The sequence below is a fragment of the Mytilus californianus genome, unplaced genomic scaffold (genome assembly GCF_021869535.1).
Source record: "Mytilus californianus isolate M0D057914Y unplaced genomic scaffold, xbMytCali1.0.p SCAF_1, whole genome shotgun sequence".
Lineage (NCBI taxonomy): Eukaryota > Metazoa > Mollusca > Bivalvia > Mytilida > Mytilidae > Mytilus > Mytilus californianus.
Window position 1 is genome coordinate 12,699,524 of NW_026262581.1, and position 16,746 is coordinate 12,716,269.

Here is a 16,746-nt window from a genome sequence, read left to right on the forward strand (position 1 = left end):
CTTTGAAGAAGATGTATCTCTAACAGGAGTATGATCTGTTTTTACGATAGTACATTTTATTATAGTATTGATAAAAGTATAGCACATACACGTGATGAGTGCATCAAAGTCTGAAAAAATAGACATGTTGGTTCCATTTCGCAGCATCTTCAGAAAATATTTTAAAGAACTGTTTCAATGTTAAAATAAATGTTTTTAACAACTTAAAATATTGATAATCATATTTAAAACGCTGCATATTTCTTTTTATCCAACCAGAAATAAATTGAAAGAAACTAAATTCGCTGTCCGATTTTTATCGTAAGCACGAAAAGTGTAATGCATCAATATAGAGTTTGAATAGAATAAAGTTTTTTGGCAGCAAAATACACAAACATAAAACATTTTCGTTGCTTTCGCTTGAAACTTGCCATTTCATCATTGTAGAAAATATGTAATCGATTAAACTGTCAAAATTTAATATTTATTCTGTAATAAACCCATCTTAAAATACAAACCTTTAACTACTTCGTTGAATAGCACTTTTGTATTGTTTAGGCAAATATTTATTAAGCGTTTGGTGTAATGAAAGAAATTTAAAAGATTTTTACAAATTGAGTGATAAAGTATTAGAATTCCTTTTCCTCCAGATATCAAATATCATCACAGAAACTAAAAAGTTAACGGTTATTTTAAAAACGTTCGTGATTGAATTTTTTTTTCTTTGGTTGAGTGTTAAAATTTATAACGATTACATCTGCTTGCTGGATATTTTTCATAGTGATTTTATAAGTTATGCCGCTTTTTGTGAAGTTGTCATTAAAAAATGATCATGTTGTTCAGTGTACCTACATAGATCTATATGTAAGATGACCACGATTTACGACTACCAAGAGTATAGAACAGTTGAGTAATCATATTTATAAATACCACTACTCACAAGACTGGACAAAATTACTGCACTATCAATTCATTCAGTCCATAAGAGACATTTCTAGGACTCCTCTTTTGAATATCATGTATTTAAACTGACCGATGTGGATTTGCATGGAGACCAGCGGTAAAGAATGTCTTTTTTTTATGGGAGTTAGGAGCGTTTTCTATTATAATATCATATGATCGAATATCAAGAAAAAATTTAAGTTCCAAAATTTAGTTCCAAAATCGAAACACATATTTCGATTAAAAAGGTGTCATTTACCCCCATAACGACCTTCTATCCACCAAACTAACAACAAAATTTGCACTGCTTGTAGAGGTTATATATAAGGATCAGGGGCCTCGGTGACCGAGTGGTCTAATTGACTTGGATTGTCAGTTTTCCTATCGAAGGTCGTTGGTTTTCTCCGGGCACTCCGACTTCCTGCACCAATAAAAACTGGCCGCCACGAAATAGCCCAAAAGCGGTGCTTAAAAGTGGCGTTAAAACACCAAAAATCAAATCAAATCAATATAAGGATCATATTTAATACCTTGTATGGTCTTTGTTTTAAGAGACACCTATCATCAAAAGACAATCGAATTACATAATGTGTATGATGGAAAGACTCGATCTCATAATTATTTAGTTTATTGATAACCTGAGCATGTGTACCTTCAAAAACATTTTTAACAGTAATGGTATTGATGAGCATGAGAGAGTATCATTTAAGTCGTTTATAGTCAGAGATAAATTCTTAAGAACATCAATAATATAACAGCCAAGATATTTCATCAATAAAACCAGTTTTTCTTTGATGTATTGTTATTTGCTACTTTGTCTTTGGATTTTATCTCATTTTCACCAACCATCAACCGTCTTCGTCTCACTTTGTAAAAGAAACATAACAGTTTTGTAATAACCAATGCTTTGGTACAAAGAAATCGATAATGCAATAAATTTTTACAAAAATGTTTTGAAAAAATGTTCTACATCTCTAGCATCAAGTCGCTTTTTTGGTTCATCATTCCAGCATGTTACTATGACATCTTTTATTTCTAGAGTTGGAGGGGTTTCCAATTCTAATGATGGTCTCAGATTATCACTTTTGATACCTTCTTCAAGATTCATATTTTTATCACGTAAAATTTTTCCTATATGCTCTGCAGCATCCTGGCCGTACCAGATTTCCCAAAGGATAATTGCTAGGCTATAGATATCTGCTTTTCTATCATAAACCCCGGTTCGTAGTATTATCTCTGGTGCCATATATGCAAGGGATCCTGCAAATGTCCCAGATATGAAATTTTCACTTTTTGTCAATCCGACATCAGTTAATTTAACAATATCTTCTTCGTTCTTTCTTGTAACCTATAAAAAGAAACACAAATGCTTTATTTCAGGTTAGAATGTACTTAATTTCTTGAATTTTACAACACAATTTTAGTTTCAGAATAAGCATTACAACGTATTATAAAATCTGCGGTAGGAACTGTTGAAATAAGGTAGTTATCAATGTTCAATTGATTTATCATAGATCAAGGTAAAAAATAGAAAAATAAAAAAGATTTTCCGGACCTTATGGATGTCCTTTTTTTACTTTCTCAAATTGGTATCCTCTTTTCAAATTTGCCGATTTTGTCTCTTCACTCATTAACGGTCATGATTAATCATTGATGTAAAAAAATAGGATATATCATTTCCGTCGAATAACACGTGTTTTTGGATGACCTATTATATCCAGTACCAAAGTTTTGGAAAGCCAGAAATATAAAAAAAAAAATTGAGAGAATTAAAGCAAAATAGATCTTATCGGGTAGTCACACAGAGAATGATGTAAAGCAGGTAAGGACTAACTTAATATATAGTCCTCACTATTTACTCGTAATAAGAGGAAAATCACGAAAAAAAAGGAAACCTGCCCAAGTAGGCTCATCAATTACTGCAAATGCATTGTTTTGCTACTATTACAAAGAACATTTTAAGAAATTCAAGATAAAAATCAAAAACAACATTTTACCTTTTATTTAAATGATAAAGTGTGGGTTTTAAATATTCTAAATCATACAAAAGAAACTATTACATGTAATACTCATTTTAGTCAACTGATGAAAGAAAGCATACAGACAGATATATCTAATCTATATTATCGCAACAGTCTACAACAGAGTATTAATCTACACAAAACATGATGCACAATGTAAAAATTAAAAATAAATTTGTTTTGTAATTACGCATGCGGAAGACTTATATTTCTTTTATATTTTGGTTGCAAAAAAAAATTACATAATATCTTGCAATGAAATTTAAAACCTGTAACTTGAACGATATAGAAGTTTTGTCTTTATTCAATTATATGCCTCACATTCATGTCATGCAAGGTGCATTCTATTTGATACTTTTTGTCGTATTGGATTACATGGATTTTTAACCAAATATATCAATAAATTACAAACACATTCAAATGGAGTGTCTGTAAAATAAGTCTTATAATTTGAGTTTTTTTTTAACAATACCGATACGTCATCTAATCAGACTATAGTTTTCTTTCTTGCAACAATGAGAATGTTAAACCTGACAGAGATGTTAAAAATTAAGATTACATAGGACATCAATTCAAGGCCCAACATCGACATAGATTTGAGTTTATATCTTTTTTTTAACGAACAAAACCGACTAATATTTTTGTGACTTTATTGGTGTGTAAAATTATTCTTGAGATGCATGAAATATTTGTTACTAGACCTTAATAACACACACATAATCATGTTACAGAAGATGGTTTTCGTTTGTTTCTTTCATATGTGTTAAATGATATGTATATTATGTACAAGTTGTAATTTTGTACAAAAAATATACCACTGGAATAGAATATATGCATGCCTGATACAAAACACTAATGCACAATTTTTATAAGGACAATATATGATAATTTTGGTACTAATATAATCTTACTCAATCTGATGTCCTCATTTACAGTTTATGCCAAAGAGGACAATGCTTATAGTTATGTTTAAGTATATTAATATGTGAGGAAACATATTAAGCTGGTTAATTATTGAATACAAATTTGTATAAGAAATATAAAATAAGTTGTTGTTAAAATGATAACTTTAACAAACAAGAGGCTCTCAAGAGCCTGAATCGCTCACCTGTAATTTTTTGCTTAAATCTTTCATCAATAATTATTTTTGCTTTTCAATATATATATTAATGAGTGGCTTAAAAATGCCATTTAACTGTTCTTTGTTTCTGTCATATTTTCTTCATTTTACACTATGTTCTATTTTTAGCCATGTCAACCATATTTTCTGAGGAAACAGAAAATAAAACACAAAGTTATTCTAGATAACCTAAGAATCATTCAGCTTAAGTTTGGTTGGAATTGGTTCAGTAGTTTCAGAGGAGAAGATTTTTTAAAGTTAGAAAACATGATAAACAAATTGTGTAAAATTGTCCTTATTTGTAGATCTTACTTTGTTGAACATTTTTACTGTTTACAGTTAATCTTTATCTATAATAATATTCAAGATAATAACCAAAAAATCCAAAATTTCCTTAAAATTACCAACTTAGTGGCAGCAACCCAACAATGGGTTATTAGATTCATCTGAAAATTTCAGGGCTGATAGAACTTCACCTAATGAACACGTTTACCCCCATGTCAGATTTGCTCTTAATAATTTAGTTTTTGAGATATAAGCCAAAAACTGCATTTTACTATGTTCTATTTTTAACCATGGCGGCCATGTTTTTTTAGAAACAGAAAATAAAACACAGACTTTATTTTAGATACCTTAAGGATCATTCAGCTTAAGTTTGGTTGGAATTGGTTTAGTAGATTTTAGAGGAGAAGATGTTTGAAATAGTTTACATGGGACGGACGACGACGACGGACGCCAAGTGATGACAAAAGCTCACATTTCCTTCGGAAAGGTGAGCTAAAAATATGCACAGATTGAAATTCCTAATTTATACAAAATAACGACTTTTCCCTGATAGATTTGGCTATTATTTTTAGGTCCCTTTGGGTCATGTTTCGGTTCTTATGCATCCTTGACTTTTACAATATTTGGTTTTGGGCGTTCCTAATGAAGGTAAATCCAGAAAAGCGCTTCGGACACATATTTATAAAGTGTTGTCCTAATTTTTTTACTCTCCTTTTAATGTTTACAATTGTGAGCTTAGTAACAAATATATTTGACATCTAAAAGCACCAATAAGTATATAATTATATTACCAGCACATTTTCGAGCTTTAAATCTCTATGAACTAAGTTTTTGTCGTGTAGATATTGTAGTCCTGCACACAGTTGAACTGCATAGGAAGCCATTGTCTTAATTTGGTTGTTTCGCATGTCTGCCGGTGCACGCCCCGGATTTTTGAATTGACCACCGACAAGTTTATTTTTTAGTGTATCAAAACAAAACTCTAGAATCATAATCCACTTCAACTTTTTCATGCCATTTGTCTCCGTTTCCAGTAATACAGAGCCATAGAACTGAATGATATTTTCATGCTTTAGACTCCTGAAATGAAATATAAAGATTGTTATTTAGACTGGTGTAAATGTACGTCAAAAGTTTCAATATAATAACTTTCGCATTATGCATCTGTTATCGAACTTTTTATTCGCTCAAATTGTTTATATTTATGGCTTTCCATTTTTTGGTTAAGAGTGTTCTGATATGAATGTTATTCCAGCGCACGGAAATCATATCATTTAAACATTAATCTTGCGAAAGTGAATGCGTACGAACAAGACAATGGTGATGCAGTGTTACCAAGACATTAAAATTGCCATTTCGTTGCTCAGTCTTTAGTTTGCCATGTTGCTGCTGTTTGACTTTTTTCATTGTTTTTATTTTTGCCAATATGTCTGCTACACTTTGACTTATGAATTTTGATTGTCCCTTTGATATCGTTATCCTTTTTTTATATTTTATAAGGATGCCTTTTACCGTAAAGTATACTGAAGCTCTGAAAGACTTGAAAACTTAGTGAGTGAGTTGTGCAAATGATTCATAACTTGTATATATTTTTTTTATTTCAATTTTTAAACCTGAAAACTGTCAGTAACAGTAAAAATGTTTGTACAAAGCAAATATGGGGTATACAATATTAAAGTTATTGTATTATAGATTGGACCCCCCTTGCCTGAAAATCTATTTCAACCAATATTTGAGGAATGTTTCATAATTATTTCAGATGATGCAAATGTGAGAACTATATAAGAGGCATAACAAAAGTTAACATTCGACAACGTCGATAACTGCACTGCAGCTATGAACAAAACACATGGAATATACGACCTAACTAACTTCACGCACAAAAGGCGTTCATGTTTAAACTAGCTACAATAACAAACAAAAAACGGCATTTAAACATCTACTGGTCGCCAAACGGCATTTAAACATCTACTGGTCACCAAAGGTCATTCTGTGGTTTTCAAAATAAGTAGGCGTTCATAAGTTTTCTAAGAAATTTTCAGACTTTTCAAAGACGCATCGTTTTTAGATTTAAACTAAACCGAAGTAATATATAACATAAGAATTAAGTATACCTCAGAGTATTTTCCTCTCTTAAGATATCCGTGACTGTTGAATCTTTAACACTGTTTTGATCATTAGTTATCTTCAGAGCTACATTGACATTGTCCTGTCCAACTTTTATGCTTGCTTTATAGACATTAGCAAAACTGCCTACTCCTAAAATATCGTTTGTGTCCCATCTAATTGCATCATGGGAATAATCTTGTTTCATACATTTTGTAACGTAGAATAAATCAAGCTGACCTTGGAGGTCATTGGCACGTTTGCATAAAGCTGGATAAACTTTGTTTATGTCACTTTTTGTGTCATTTAAATTTAATTCCATTTCCCATAGAAGCTCATGGTCGGCTTTAATAAAATTTGGAATTTTATCTGCTACAGAATCTATTCCTTTGATAAAACGTTTAAGAAATTTTGACAGACTTTCACGAAGTCTCTGTCCATTGAATATACTTTCCATAAAGTGAACTGAAGCGTGCATCATCGTATTTTCTGGTGCTTTGTCTATTCTATATTTCTTTAAAAGTTCTTTGACTCTCTTATCTGTGGTACTAAGTAATCCTGCACAACTTACTGCTGATCCTAATCCTCCAAGAGAATTTGAAATGTTTCTATCTTTGGATTTTGATAACATCTTAGCAGTGATGCTGTTTTGAATATCGCTAGACTGGACATCCCCACTAATTCGCAAAACAACTGTTTGTAACATAAATATTATGTTTTTATGTGTAATCATTTTTACTATTATTATCCAAATATTTCAATCCTTATATTTAAAAATTCACAAAAATGGAGTATTAAACTGTAATCTTCTATAAATTATCTTGATCATTTATATAAATATATTTATCTGTTCAAATGTGAATACCAAATACAAATATAAAACATTAAAGAGTGTAAAAATTATTTTTAAATCAATTTACGACAATAAAACAGATTTGGTATTTTTGTTGTAATTGACATGAAAACAGCATCTCAAGTATTGCTTGCTGTATTTTTCATTTCTATTAATAACGAAATACTGAAAATATGAAATTATAGGAAATCCATATTTAAATGAAAGAGGTGTCGTATAATTTTCAATGAGAAAACTATCCACCAAAGACTAAAGTATAAGGATGTAATCTAGTACAGCCCTCAACAATGAGCAAAACTCATACCGTATATTGTAAGCTATAAAAGGCCAAGGAAGAAAAGATTGTGAAATAATTTTTCAAAAAGATAACCAACGGCCTTGTGTAATAAAATGAATAACATTAACCGAAAAACAACCATGACAGATAGCCACCTACAACAACCCCTGGACTACATGGTATTGGATTAAGACAAGGACATTAAGAATGTGGTGGGGTTGAACATGTTGGAGCGTGTTTAACCGTCCCTATAACCTGGGACAGTGGTATGACAGCAGTACATTAGAACCTGACATCATCCTCGGCGCTAAAACCTGGTTTGATACAAATATACCACCTTATGATTACCTTCCATGAGAGTTATATAATGTGTTTACACATGACAGACCACCAATTAATGGCCAAAGTCATGGTTATAACAAAAGAGTTCATCAGCTCAGAAATAAAAGAACTACAGATTATAAAATAGTCTGGGCAGAAATTGATATTACAGCTTCAAAAAATATCATAGTATCATAATTCTATAGACTTCCATCTGTCACCAGTCTAGTGCTAGAACAATTCCAACAGTCACTAAACCGAATTAACAAACAATCAAAACCACAATCATAATAGGGAGAGACTTTAATCTAGCATATATAGATTGGCAAACCACTTCTAGTACACCTGGATACTTATCAGAATCAACATCAAATGCTTCTAGAAATAATAAATGAATCAAATCTACACCAAATTGTCAACCTTCTAACAAGAAAAGAACGAAAACTTGATCTTTATCAACAATCCAACTTTCATAAACTAAGTAATAACTCTACCATATATATTGAGCTACGTGACCATGATATTGTCTATGCCGAACCAGACATCTGGCTTAAGATATGTAATTTCTACAATCAAAAAGTTTAACAAAACAAACAATTTGATTTTCATGTGATTCGGACTTTTTATGAAATATTACACTGTAAATACCCAACAGTCCAGATTTCGAAATTATGTTAAAGAATTGGCGATATAGATAGAAAGCGAGGCCGGTGATCCCATTTTTATTGGCTTATCTTTAAGCCTTTCCCTAGACTAAAGTGTAAATAAAATTTAAAGAAGATATAATTAGTAGACCTGAATAGAAGGATTTGTCGTTAATGAAACATATTGTTACAAAGCACATCATTAACCATCTTGAGAATATTTAGCGTTATGTTCGATCTCCAACATGGCTTTAAATATTCACAATCATGCGAAACACAATTACTATCATTTACCCAAGAACTATCAGCTGCAAACAACAACACTCACACTGAATCCAAGTCATTGTAAGAGTTCAAACCATATTTGAAAGTGATATTTGATTCAACATGTTTTAAATACGCACACTTGATATATAGTTTTGGAAGAAAAGATTATTTACGTTTTTAAAGATTATTTAGTAATAATAAAGAGATAATAAAGAGAGAAATATTTACCAGCAACTTCTTGCATTTGATTATCCATCAGCTTACACTCTTCTTCAAATTTCTGTATGATTGTGTCCTGAAGTCCTTGTACAAAGTGGTGTTCATTTTCCCAAGCGTCAATGACTTGCATAATTCTATCTGCAATCATTTCTGATGCGTCTTGTGCTACTTTTTTGTAATCCGCTTGTTTAGGACAGTCTTTTGCTACCCATGTACAGATTTTGTCACGAGCTGCCCTGGATCTCAACAGATCAGCCATTTCTTTATGCAGTAAATCAATTTGTTTTTCGGCAATATGTTTTGCAGATTCCAAAACTTCTTCAGCATCGTTCTTTAATGTCTTAAGTTGATCTCTTAGTTTACTTATAGTGTCTTTGTTTACTTTAACGTCTTGTGCTTCCATTGATTGGGTCACTTTTAGCGAAAAACAAATTCGTTGTAAAACCATTTTCAACCATCTGAAATATTAATTCATTTAAAACTAAATGTTTTGGTATTTTGCATAACGATAAAAGATGAAAGTTCAAAAATTTATTTTGATAGAAATAAATTTCAATTACACATTTTGCTCGCCGCGATATGCGAGTATTGAGGCGGTTTAAAGCAAACAATTATCAATATAAAATCTTGTATTGTAATTAATAAACATTGCTTTCGTTGAAAAATATAAAAGCAAACATTAAAAGCAGATTTTTCTTTATATATATAGGTGTGTTTGCTTTTGCTTTACTGTGCATCGAGTACCTATCTCATTGGCGTATATCTTAAATCTCCTTTAATTCATTTATATAAATTATGTCGTCCAACTATGTTTTACTTATGGCCGTTACCAAAACCAAATCCCTATATAATTGTTCCTTTGAGAATTATAATACGTAAATACAGAAAATTGAAAAGTGTATTATCCTCTTATAGTTGATGTGTTTCCCTCAGTTTTAGTTTGTAACCCGGATTTGTTTTCTCTCAATCGATTTATGACTTTTGAACAGCGGTATACTACTGCTGCCTTTATGTAATAATGTTAAGCAGGTTTTTACATTGGTTTAGTTGGTTAAATTTATTACCGTTTGCACTGCTTTTACTTTTATTATTATTATTATTATTATTATCATTATTATTATTATTTTGTGTCTGCACAATAAACATACATGCTCTCACTTTCTCTTAGGTGTACGTTGATTAGTTTTGTGAAAAGAGAATTGGCTGGAACATGACCTTTATAATCCTTCATATCCTAATATTTACCTATAATGTGATAGTAGTTTATTTTTTATGCTGGCTGGAATCAGACTTTTAATTCCGTTTTCAAACAAAAACTGAAAGTCTGGAGCTATCGAACCGAAAGAGACACTTTTCGCTGCCTGTAGAAAAATATCAAAATATCGGTTACATTCTAAAGTATGCTTTAGCAATATAACAAAAATAAGATACCGAAACGAGAGATATAAAGCACAAAAATCCTTGTCTAAAGCAGCTTGAATATAGGTCAAATTTAAAAGTTATATTTTTAGCTAAATAAGAAGCTAAAATAAAAAAAAGCACTAATATCATTGCTTTAACGAGAAGCATTAATCGGATTCAGTGCAGATAATAACACATGCACAGTTCAGTCCAAAATTCATGTTATCCCCCTACCGCTAATATATTAACTTCTTTTATTTACAATTAAAAAACAGTAATTTGCACGTATAATCAGAAAATAAAGTCGAACATTTTTTGTTGTTTCTACAATAAGCACCCAAAATATTAGAATTGCTAGAACAAAAAATGTCTAGTTCTATTAGATAATGCACTAGGTGTAGGTAACTTCGAGTACTTTTTTATCCGTACTTTTGTCTTTGTGTTCGTTCTGTTATTGCCGATTTTTAAGCCCTTTTTGTTATTTTTGAAGTTTGTTTTAATATGTTATGCACGTGCCTGTCCTAAGCCAATGTCTGTAGTCCAGTGGTTGTCGTCTACCATACTTGATTTTCGTTAGATATTGTTTACTTAAAATAGACCGTTATTTCAGATATGATTTTTTTGCTATTCAGTGACCCTTTAAAGTTCACCCCATTACAGTATAGATTTGATGTCATTGATGGCACTTTATAGATGGCCTGCAGTTATTTACATGCTTATGTTTGTTCTATGGTGAGAAGTGATCATATTGGCTAACCACACCACATATTCTTAGTTTTTTCATATATCCACCAAAAACCACCTCCAATGTATCGTTATACATTTTTATTTGTAATCTTATTTTCTGAAACATAACATATTAACAAACTGATACGACCTGAAGAGTGGAGATTGTAAACACTTGTTCATCTTTGACCTCTGGAAAAATCTTTTTTAATTTGGTCAAGGTTAATGACTTGATCTCCCTCTGCTCTTGTGGAGGAACCACGTCCCATTTATTGCAGACGAATAAAGTTGCACGTGAATCAAAGATGTCATCTGATGAGTTAACAACTGAACGTAAAAAATCTGAAAGCTGAAATAAGTAAATTGATCCATATGAGAGTTTGCATGTGTAAAGAAAGTGGTAGTAAAAATATGGAAGTTAAAGTTGCAAGTTTATATTTATTCATTCAATGCCAAATTATATTAAAAACTAATTTTATAAACTAAATGAACTGCCAATGTCAAATTAATTCGGATACGAGTCCTTCTTGTTTTAAACTTTTTTCTCCCTCTTCCTTTTTTGTGGGGATATCGAAACTCTTAATTTTCATGTATTAATCGTGATCTTACTAATCTTACATACTCTTCCTCTCTGTAATCCTGCAGCTTGAGCAGAATCTATGATGTAAATAAATCCAAATGACTCTTTCATGTATTCCTGAAGCCTTTTAATGATCAATCTGTTTTCTCCAATTCCTGGGGTGTCAACTAATACTATTCCATTCTGCAATAGTTTAAAGCAAAATAGAAAGTTTAGTTAAAATAAGATTATATAAAAAAGAAGATGTGGTATGATTGCCAATGAGACAACTCTCCACAAGAGACCAAATGACACAGAAATTAACAACTATAGGTCACCGTAAAGCTATTCTCCATTACCTTTTACTTGATGTATTCTCTTGTGCAATTTTTGGGGGTTTTGACTTCTGTTTTTCACTTTTGTTACCCTTTTCCCTTTTACTTATAAGATAAAGTCAACAAGATCCCACATCCAAAATTACAAAATACTTTACCTTTTTTATCGAAGTGGTTTATTTTTCCGTTATTACTTATTACTACAGATCACCAATACCATTTATTTTTATATTTTACCTTTATAATTTCGGAAGGCCAGAAAATTTCGATTTTCTCAAACGGACTTTCATCATCCTCATTTAATTCTTGAATGTGATATTTTAGTTTCTTAAAGTCATTTTTTTCATCTTCGCCAAGGTCTAGACGACGGATTCCTTTTTCATCCTTGTTGTATAAAATCGCCTCTTTTTCATTATTTCTACTGTGCCGTATCTCACAAATTGTAGCAGTGCATGCCAGCTGTTGAGTCGGTAGTAAATCTTTCCTCAAAATAAGATTAACGAAACTACTTTTCCCCGCTACTCTATCACCTGTTTCAAGAAAAACATACAGCTTCTGTTCAAAATATTGATTATATAAACCCCCTTCAAAGATTTAATGACAAAAAATGAGTTATGTTTTTCAGAAGAAAAAGTTATCTATGATGGGTTTTTATTTTACTTGGGTCTTCAGTCTTATCTATTGCTGATTTACTATTTATTACATATTATATCAATCTTACTGGATAAAAAAAACAAAACACAAATATAAAGAAGTCACTTTCTTATACAAATTATTAAAGCCAAAATAATTATGTTGCACTTCATGAATGAAACATTTTCTTATTTCAAATTCACTACGCATTGTGATGTAATGTGCCATGTATATGTATTTAATAATTATAACAGTCCAATTGAAAAATAAAAGTCAAGAACTAGATGTACCTAAAAGAAGATTGCACTGTAAGTGCTACAATACAAATATTGGTATATATTTTACTATACATGGATTAAGTTGAAACAGCAGTACTACCGGTGCAAACATTGACACAACTCATTTTAACATGCACTACAAAATAGTGCAAGAGTTGTAACCTTGGTTACCTGCGATCAATATAAAGCAATCTTGGGAGAGTATGTCTCTCTGTCTGTATTCCAGTTCTTCTGTGAAATTTTGGAAAACACTATTTATATCTTTCTGTAATATATCATTCAGCTTGTCATAGAACGATTTCACTTCGACATACTTCTGAAGTAATAATTCTCTTGTTTCTTTGTTGTTTACTACAACTTCGTCAAGGTTTGGAGGTTTCTGAATTATATTAATTATTTCAGTATTATTAGATTGTTAATATCGTGCAATGCCAACTTTTGGATAGTATAAGACCAAATACCTTGGTATGTGAATTACGAGAATAAGAAAACCTTCAATTTTTTTCACTTTTTAAAATAAAGATACTTAAATGATATCTAAATTGAGGAGCATTAAAATCAACTATTGCAAAAAGTGGTGTCAAATAAAAAGGATATATAACTGTCAATCTAGAAATTGAAGTGTGTATCATAAATGAACACAGTTAACCGAGACATTTCAACCTGAGTCAATCATGAAATTGATCCTTAATATATAGGCCTTTGTACGTTTTAGCTTTTCTGTGTCGCTACTAGTTGATAAAGTGCAGTGCAATATCTATTCTATTGGATATAATGAATACCTAAATCTGATGTCTTACCTTTCCTTCACCGGAAGTTGTATGTTTCTTATCCCATTCATTTAACAAAACTTTAATAATCTGATCCTTTGTTCTAAGGCCTTTGGAGATAAGTCCCCATGATTTGACAAATCTAAAACCTGTAGGTACATCTGGAATACCGATTATATCGTCTCGACATTTAATTTCAAATCCTTTAGACGACATTCCCTTTTTCACATATGAAATGCTTGGTTCCTGGAATGCATTTATTTTGGTTATTGTTAATCATAAACTGCATATTTAATCAGTATAATACATCCTTGTCCATAATTTGAGATCGATTAGAAGTTTAAGTCGGTACTTTATTTCAGAAATAAAAATGTGTTTATAAGGGTCTTTTGTTCTTCGTAGTTTCTAGATGATTTTAGAATGATATGACAAAGATATGTATGTGTGTAGTGTCATTAACAGAATGAAAAGTTATTTAAACAACTGACAACGACCCTTAAAACATCTAATACTATTTATGTATTAAGTGATTTGCTTGGATGGATTAGAAGAATGGTTTATTTTATTCCTCTTATATAACTAAATGGGGACCATTGAGGGGAATGTTGTGAGCAAGTTCTTTCAAAAGGCAATCATACCTTAAATGGAAAAGAAAATTTTGTTAATAAAGCTTGATAATTTTCCATATCTTTTATCGCATACAATTTTTTTGTAAGAATAAAAAAATGGGGTTTTTTTTTTCATTCAAGGGTAAATACCATTGTTTATAAATGTGCCAATTTTCGACCGTTTGAATATACTGATATGGTAATTTGGTAATATGAAACAATTTTTAGCTAAATCTTAGTTCCTTCAATTTTTTCTCACATTGATTATCAGTTTGTTTGACGTTTATTATAAAGAATGACACTGTTCCCAATTTGTATCTCCATCTTGATATGGAAAAACATAGCAGCATGACAATAAATGTTTTTAACAGGATAACTTTTCATCAGTTTATCAATCCTACATTTAAAATAAAACTTATGATTTGTTTCAAAAATAATTTGTTCCGTTTTGTTTTTAAATCCTTTACAGGGACAAATTTGTTCTAAAACCAACGAAATTTTCAGAATTATTTCTAAACCTGCAAGACTGGGGGAGGGGGTTATGATAATATAATTCTTTTTAATTAATCTAGAAAAAGTTGTAGAACTCAACTGATTGATTGATTATTGTTTGCTTAAAACGTCCAGTGGCGCATATCTCATGTATATTCAAAAGACCACATTAACAAGAAATCAAAAGTTCTGCAAAGATGACTCAAAGAAGCCAAATGAGAATATGTTGGATAGTTGCACAAACAATTTTTTGGGCTGGGTTCTTAAACTTGCAGAGACTACACGACTTATCGGATTTAACGTCCCGATTCCAATGGACGCGTCTGTGTATCTATGCATCCCACACAGCCAAATAGCCAAATAGCTAAGTTTTTTACTGCCAAATGGGATAAGTCTAATTATGACCATATGTCTATACGTGTCTATCATTAGGGTCAGTGAAATGAAAACATATGCCAAGAAAAAAAAACACTTTTCAAGACATGAATTTAAGAGGAGAATGTAATTTTTCCATTTTTAAAATCTTGTCATTCGATGTTCTTTAAAATTAATGTTAGTAAGCCAATATTGTGTTTTTTCTCATTTTATTTTCCAGATGTTAGATAAAGTTTGATTTATGACTTTTGAAATTGATATTATTTTTTAATTTAATTGAACAAAAATTATTATGAATTCCAACAAGTCAGGTATAATTAAAGATTACACCCCAGTTCTATTGTTATACTTCACAGTTTCTATTTCTTACACCCCAGTTCTATTGTTATACTTCATAGTTTCTATTTCTGAAACAAGTGTAAATTGAATAGATCTATTGTTACGAATAACAAATGATTTTGACCACAGGGTGTGACGAGCGGGGTTTCTGGAAACCCCTGCTTCTACATCCCGCAAACAAAGTCCATTTTATTCGTAACAATAGAAATTGATTATTTTTTAAATAGCATGAACATAAGGAAATTACTAATATTGTTCACTACAAATTGTTTCAAGATATTAAATTTTTTTTTTTAGGAAATTCCAATAGCGAAAAAAAAATAAAGCATCTATTTTGAATACAAAATAATCCTTTAAATACTCCTTTGCTTGAAGGTAATTTTTTTTTATCCCAGTCATATGTCTCTATTCTAAAGCATATATATTTGGTTTAAAAAAAAATGGGGATTCTAACTCCCGGGACCCCCCCCCCCCCCCCCCGGTTACCCATTAGCCGATCTGGGGTGGGGGTTCCGCGGTTTGGACCCGACTTTTATTTAAAAGATCAATGCATTTGAATGGTTGGACCCCCCCCCCCCTTTTTTTTTCTTGAGTTGGGAACCCCCAGCTGGATTAGCCTCTGTTTGCCCCCAAAAAGGGAGTTCCTAAATATTAAATCTGTATCTTTGTATGTAGAGCGTGTCTGGTAGTCGGGTCACACCTATACCTTAGTATGTCCGAACATGAATGTTTGTTTATTCTCGAGAAGAGGGGGGGGGGGGTATAAAACCGTAAGTACAGTTATGATTACCTTTATTACACTGATACAGTTAAGTACTTTGGGTTATAATATTGCCTTTATCTTAAGTCTCTTCTACCAAATCCAACGCTTGCCACATTATGTCGTCCGTCTTATACCCGTCCATATTGACAACTGCATACAAGGATCATGATGTATTTTTTGTTTGTAATAAGAATACACGAAACGGTCAACCTTGACCCGCTGATCCATTTTAGCACATGGATTTAACGGGAATATGCAAAACAACTTTGACATTTGTAAAATATAATCACTTGTCAAAGTTTGAACAAAGATACCCTAAGAAAGGTTACTAGTGGGGTTTCATGTAATCATTAAAAAAAAATTCTTATAAATCATGGTTTGATATTGTCGATAAATATGCTATCGTTTTTTTTTTTTATTTAATAATCAATGT

At 31.2% G+C, this 16,746-nt stretch overlaps 1 protein-coding gene across 2 annotated transcripts; it reads right to left on the reverse strand.

The window, feature by feature from the left end:
- Positions 1-1,533: 1,533 nt before the first annotated feature.
- Positions 1,534-14,224, reverse strand: LOC127704373 (tyrosine-protein kinase Fer-like). Of its 2 annotated transcripts, none has more exons than XM_052208439.1 (10): positions 13,767-14,224; positions 13,138-13,345; positions 12,293-12,585; positions 11,784-11,924; positions 11,313-11,510; positions 10,280-10,395; positions 9,044-9,492; positions 6,462-7,146; positions 5,139-5,427; positions 1,534-2,269 (listed from the first exon to the last, which is right to left on the reverse strand). In XM_052208439.1, exons 1-10 carry the CDS (start codon positions 13,950-13,952, stop codon positions 1,862-1,864), a joined length of 2,973 nt encoding a protein of 990 aa, XP_052064399.1. In that variant the 5' UTR covers positions 13,953-14,224; the 3' UTR covers positions 1,534-1,861. The 2 variants fall into 2 exon arrangements, with proteins under 2 accessions (XP_052064399.1, XP_052064477.1); XM_052208517.1 differs by having other exon boundaries at positions 6,462-6,606; positions 13,767-14,223.
- Between the last annotated feature and the right edge of the window lie 2,522 nt (positions 14,225-16,746).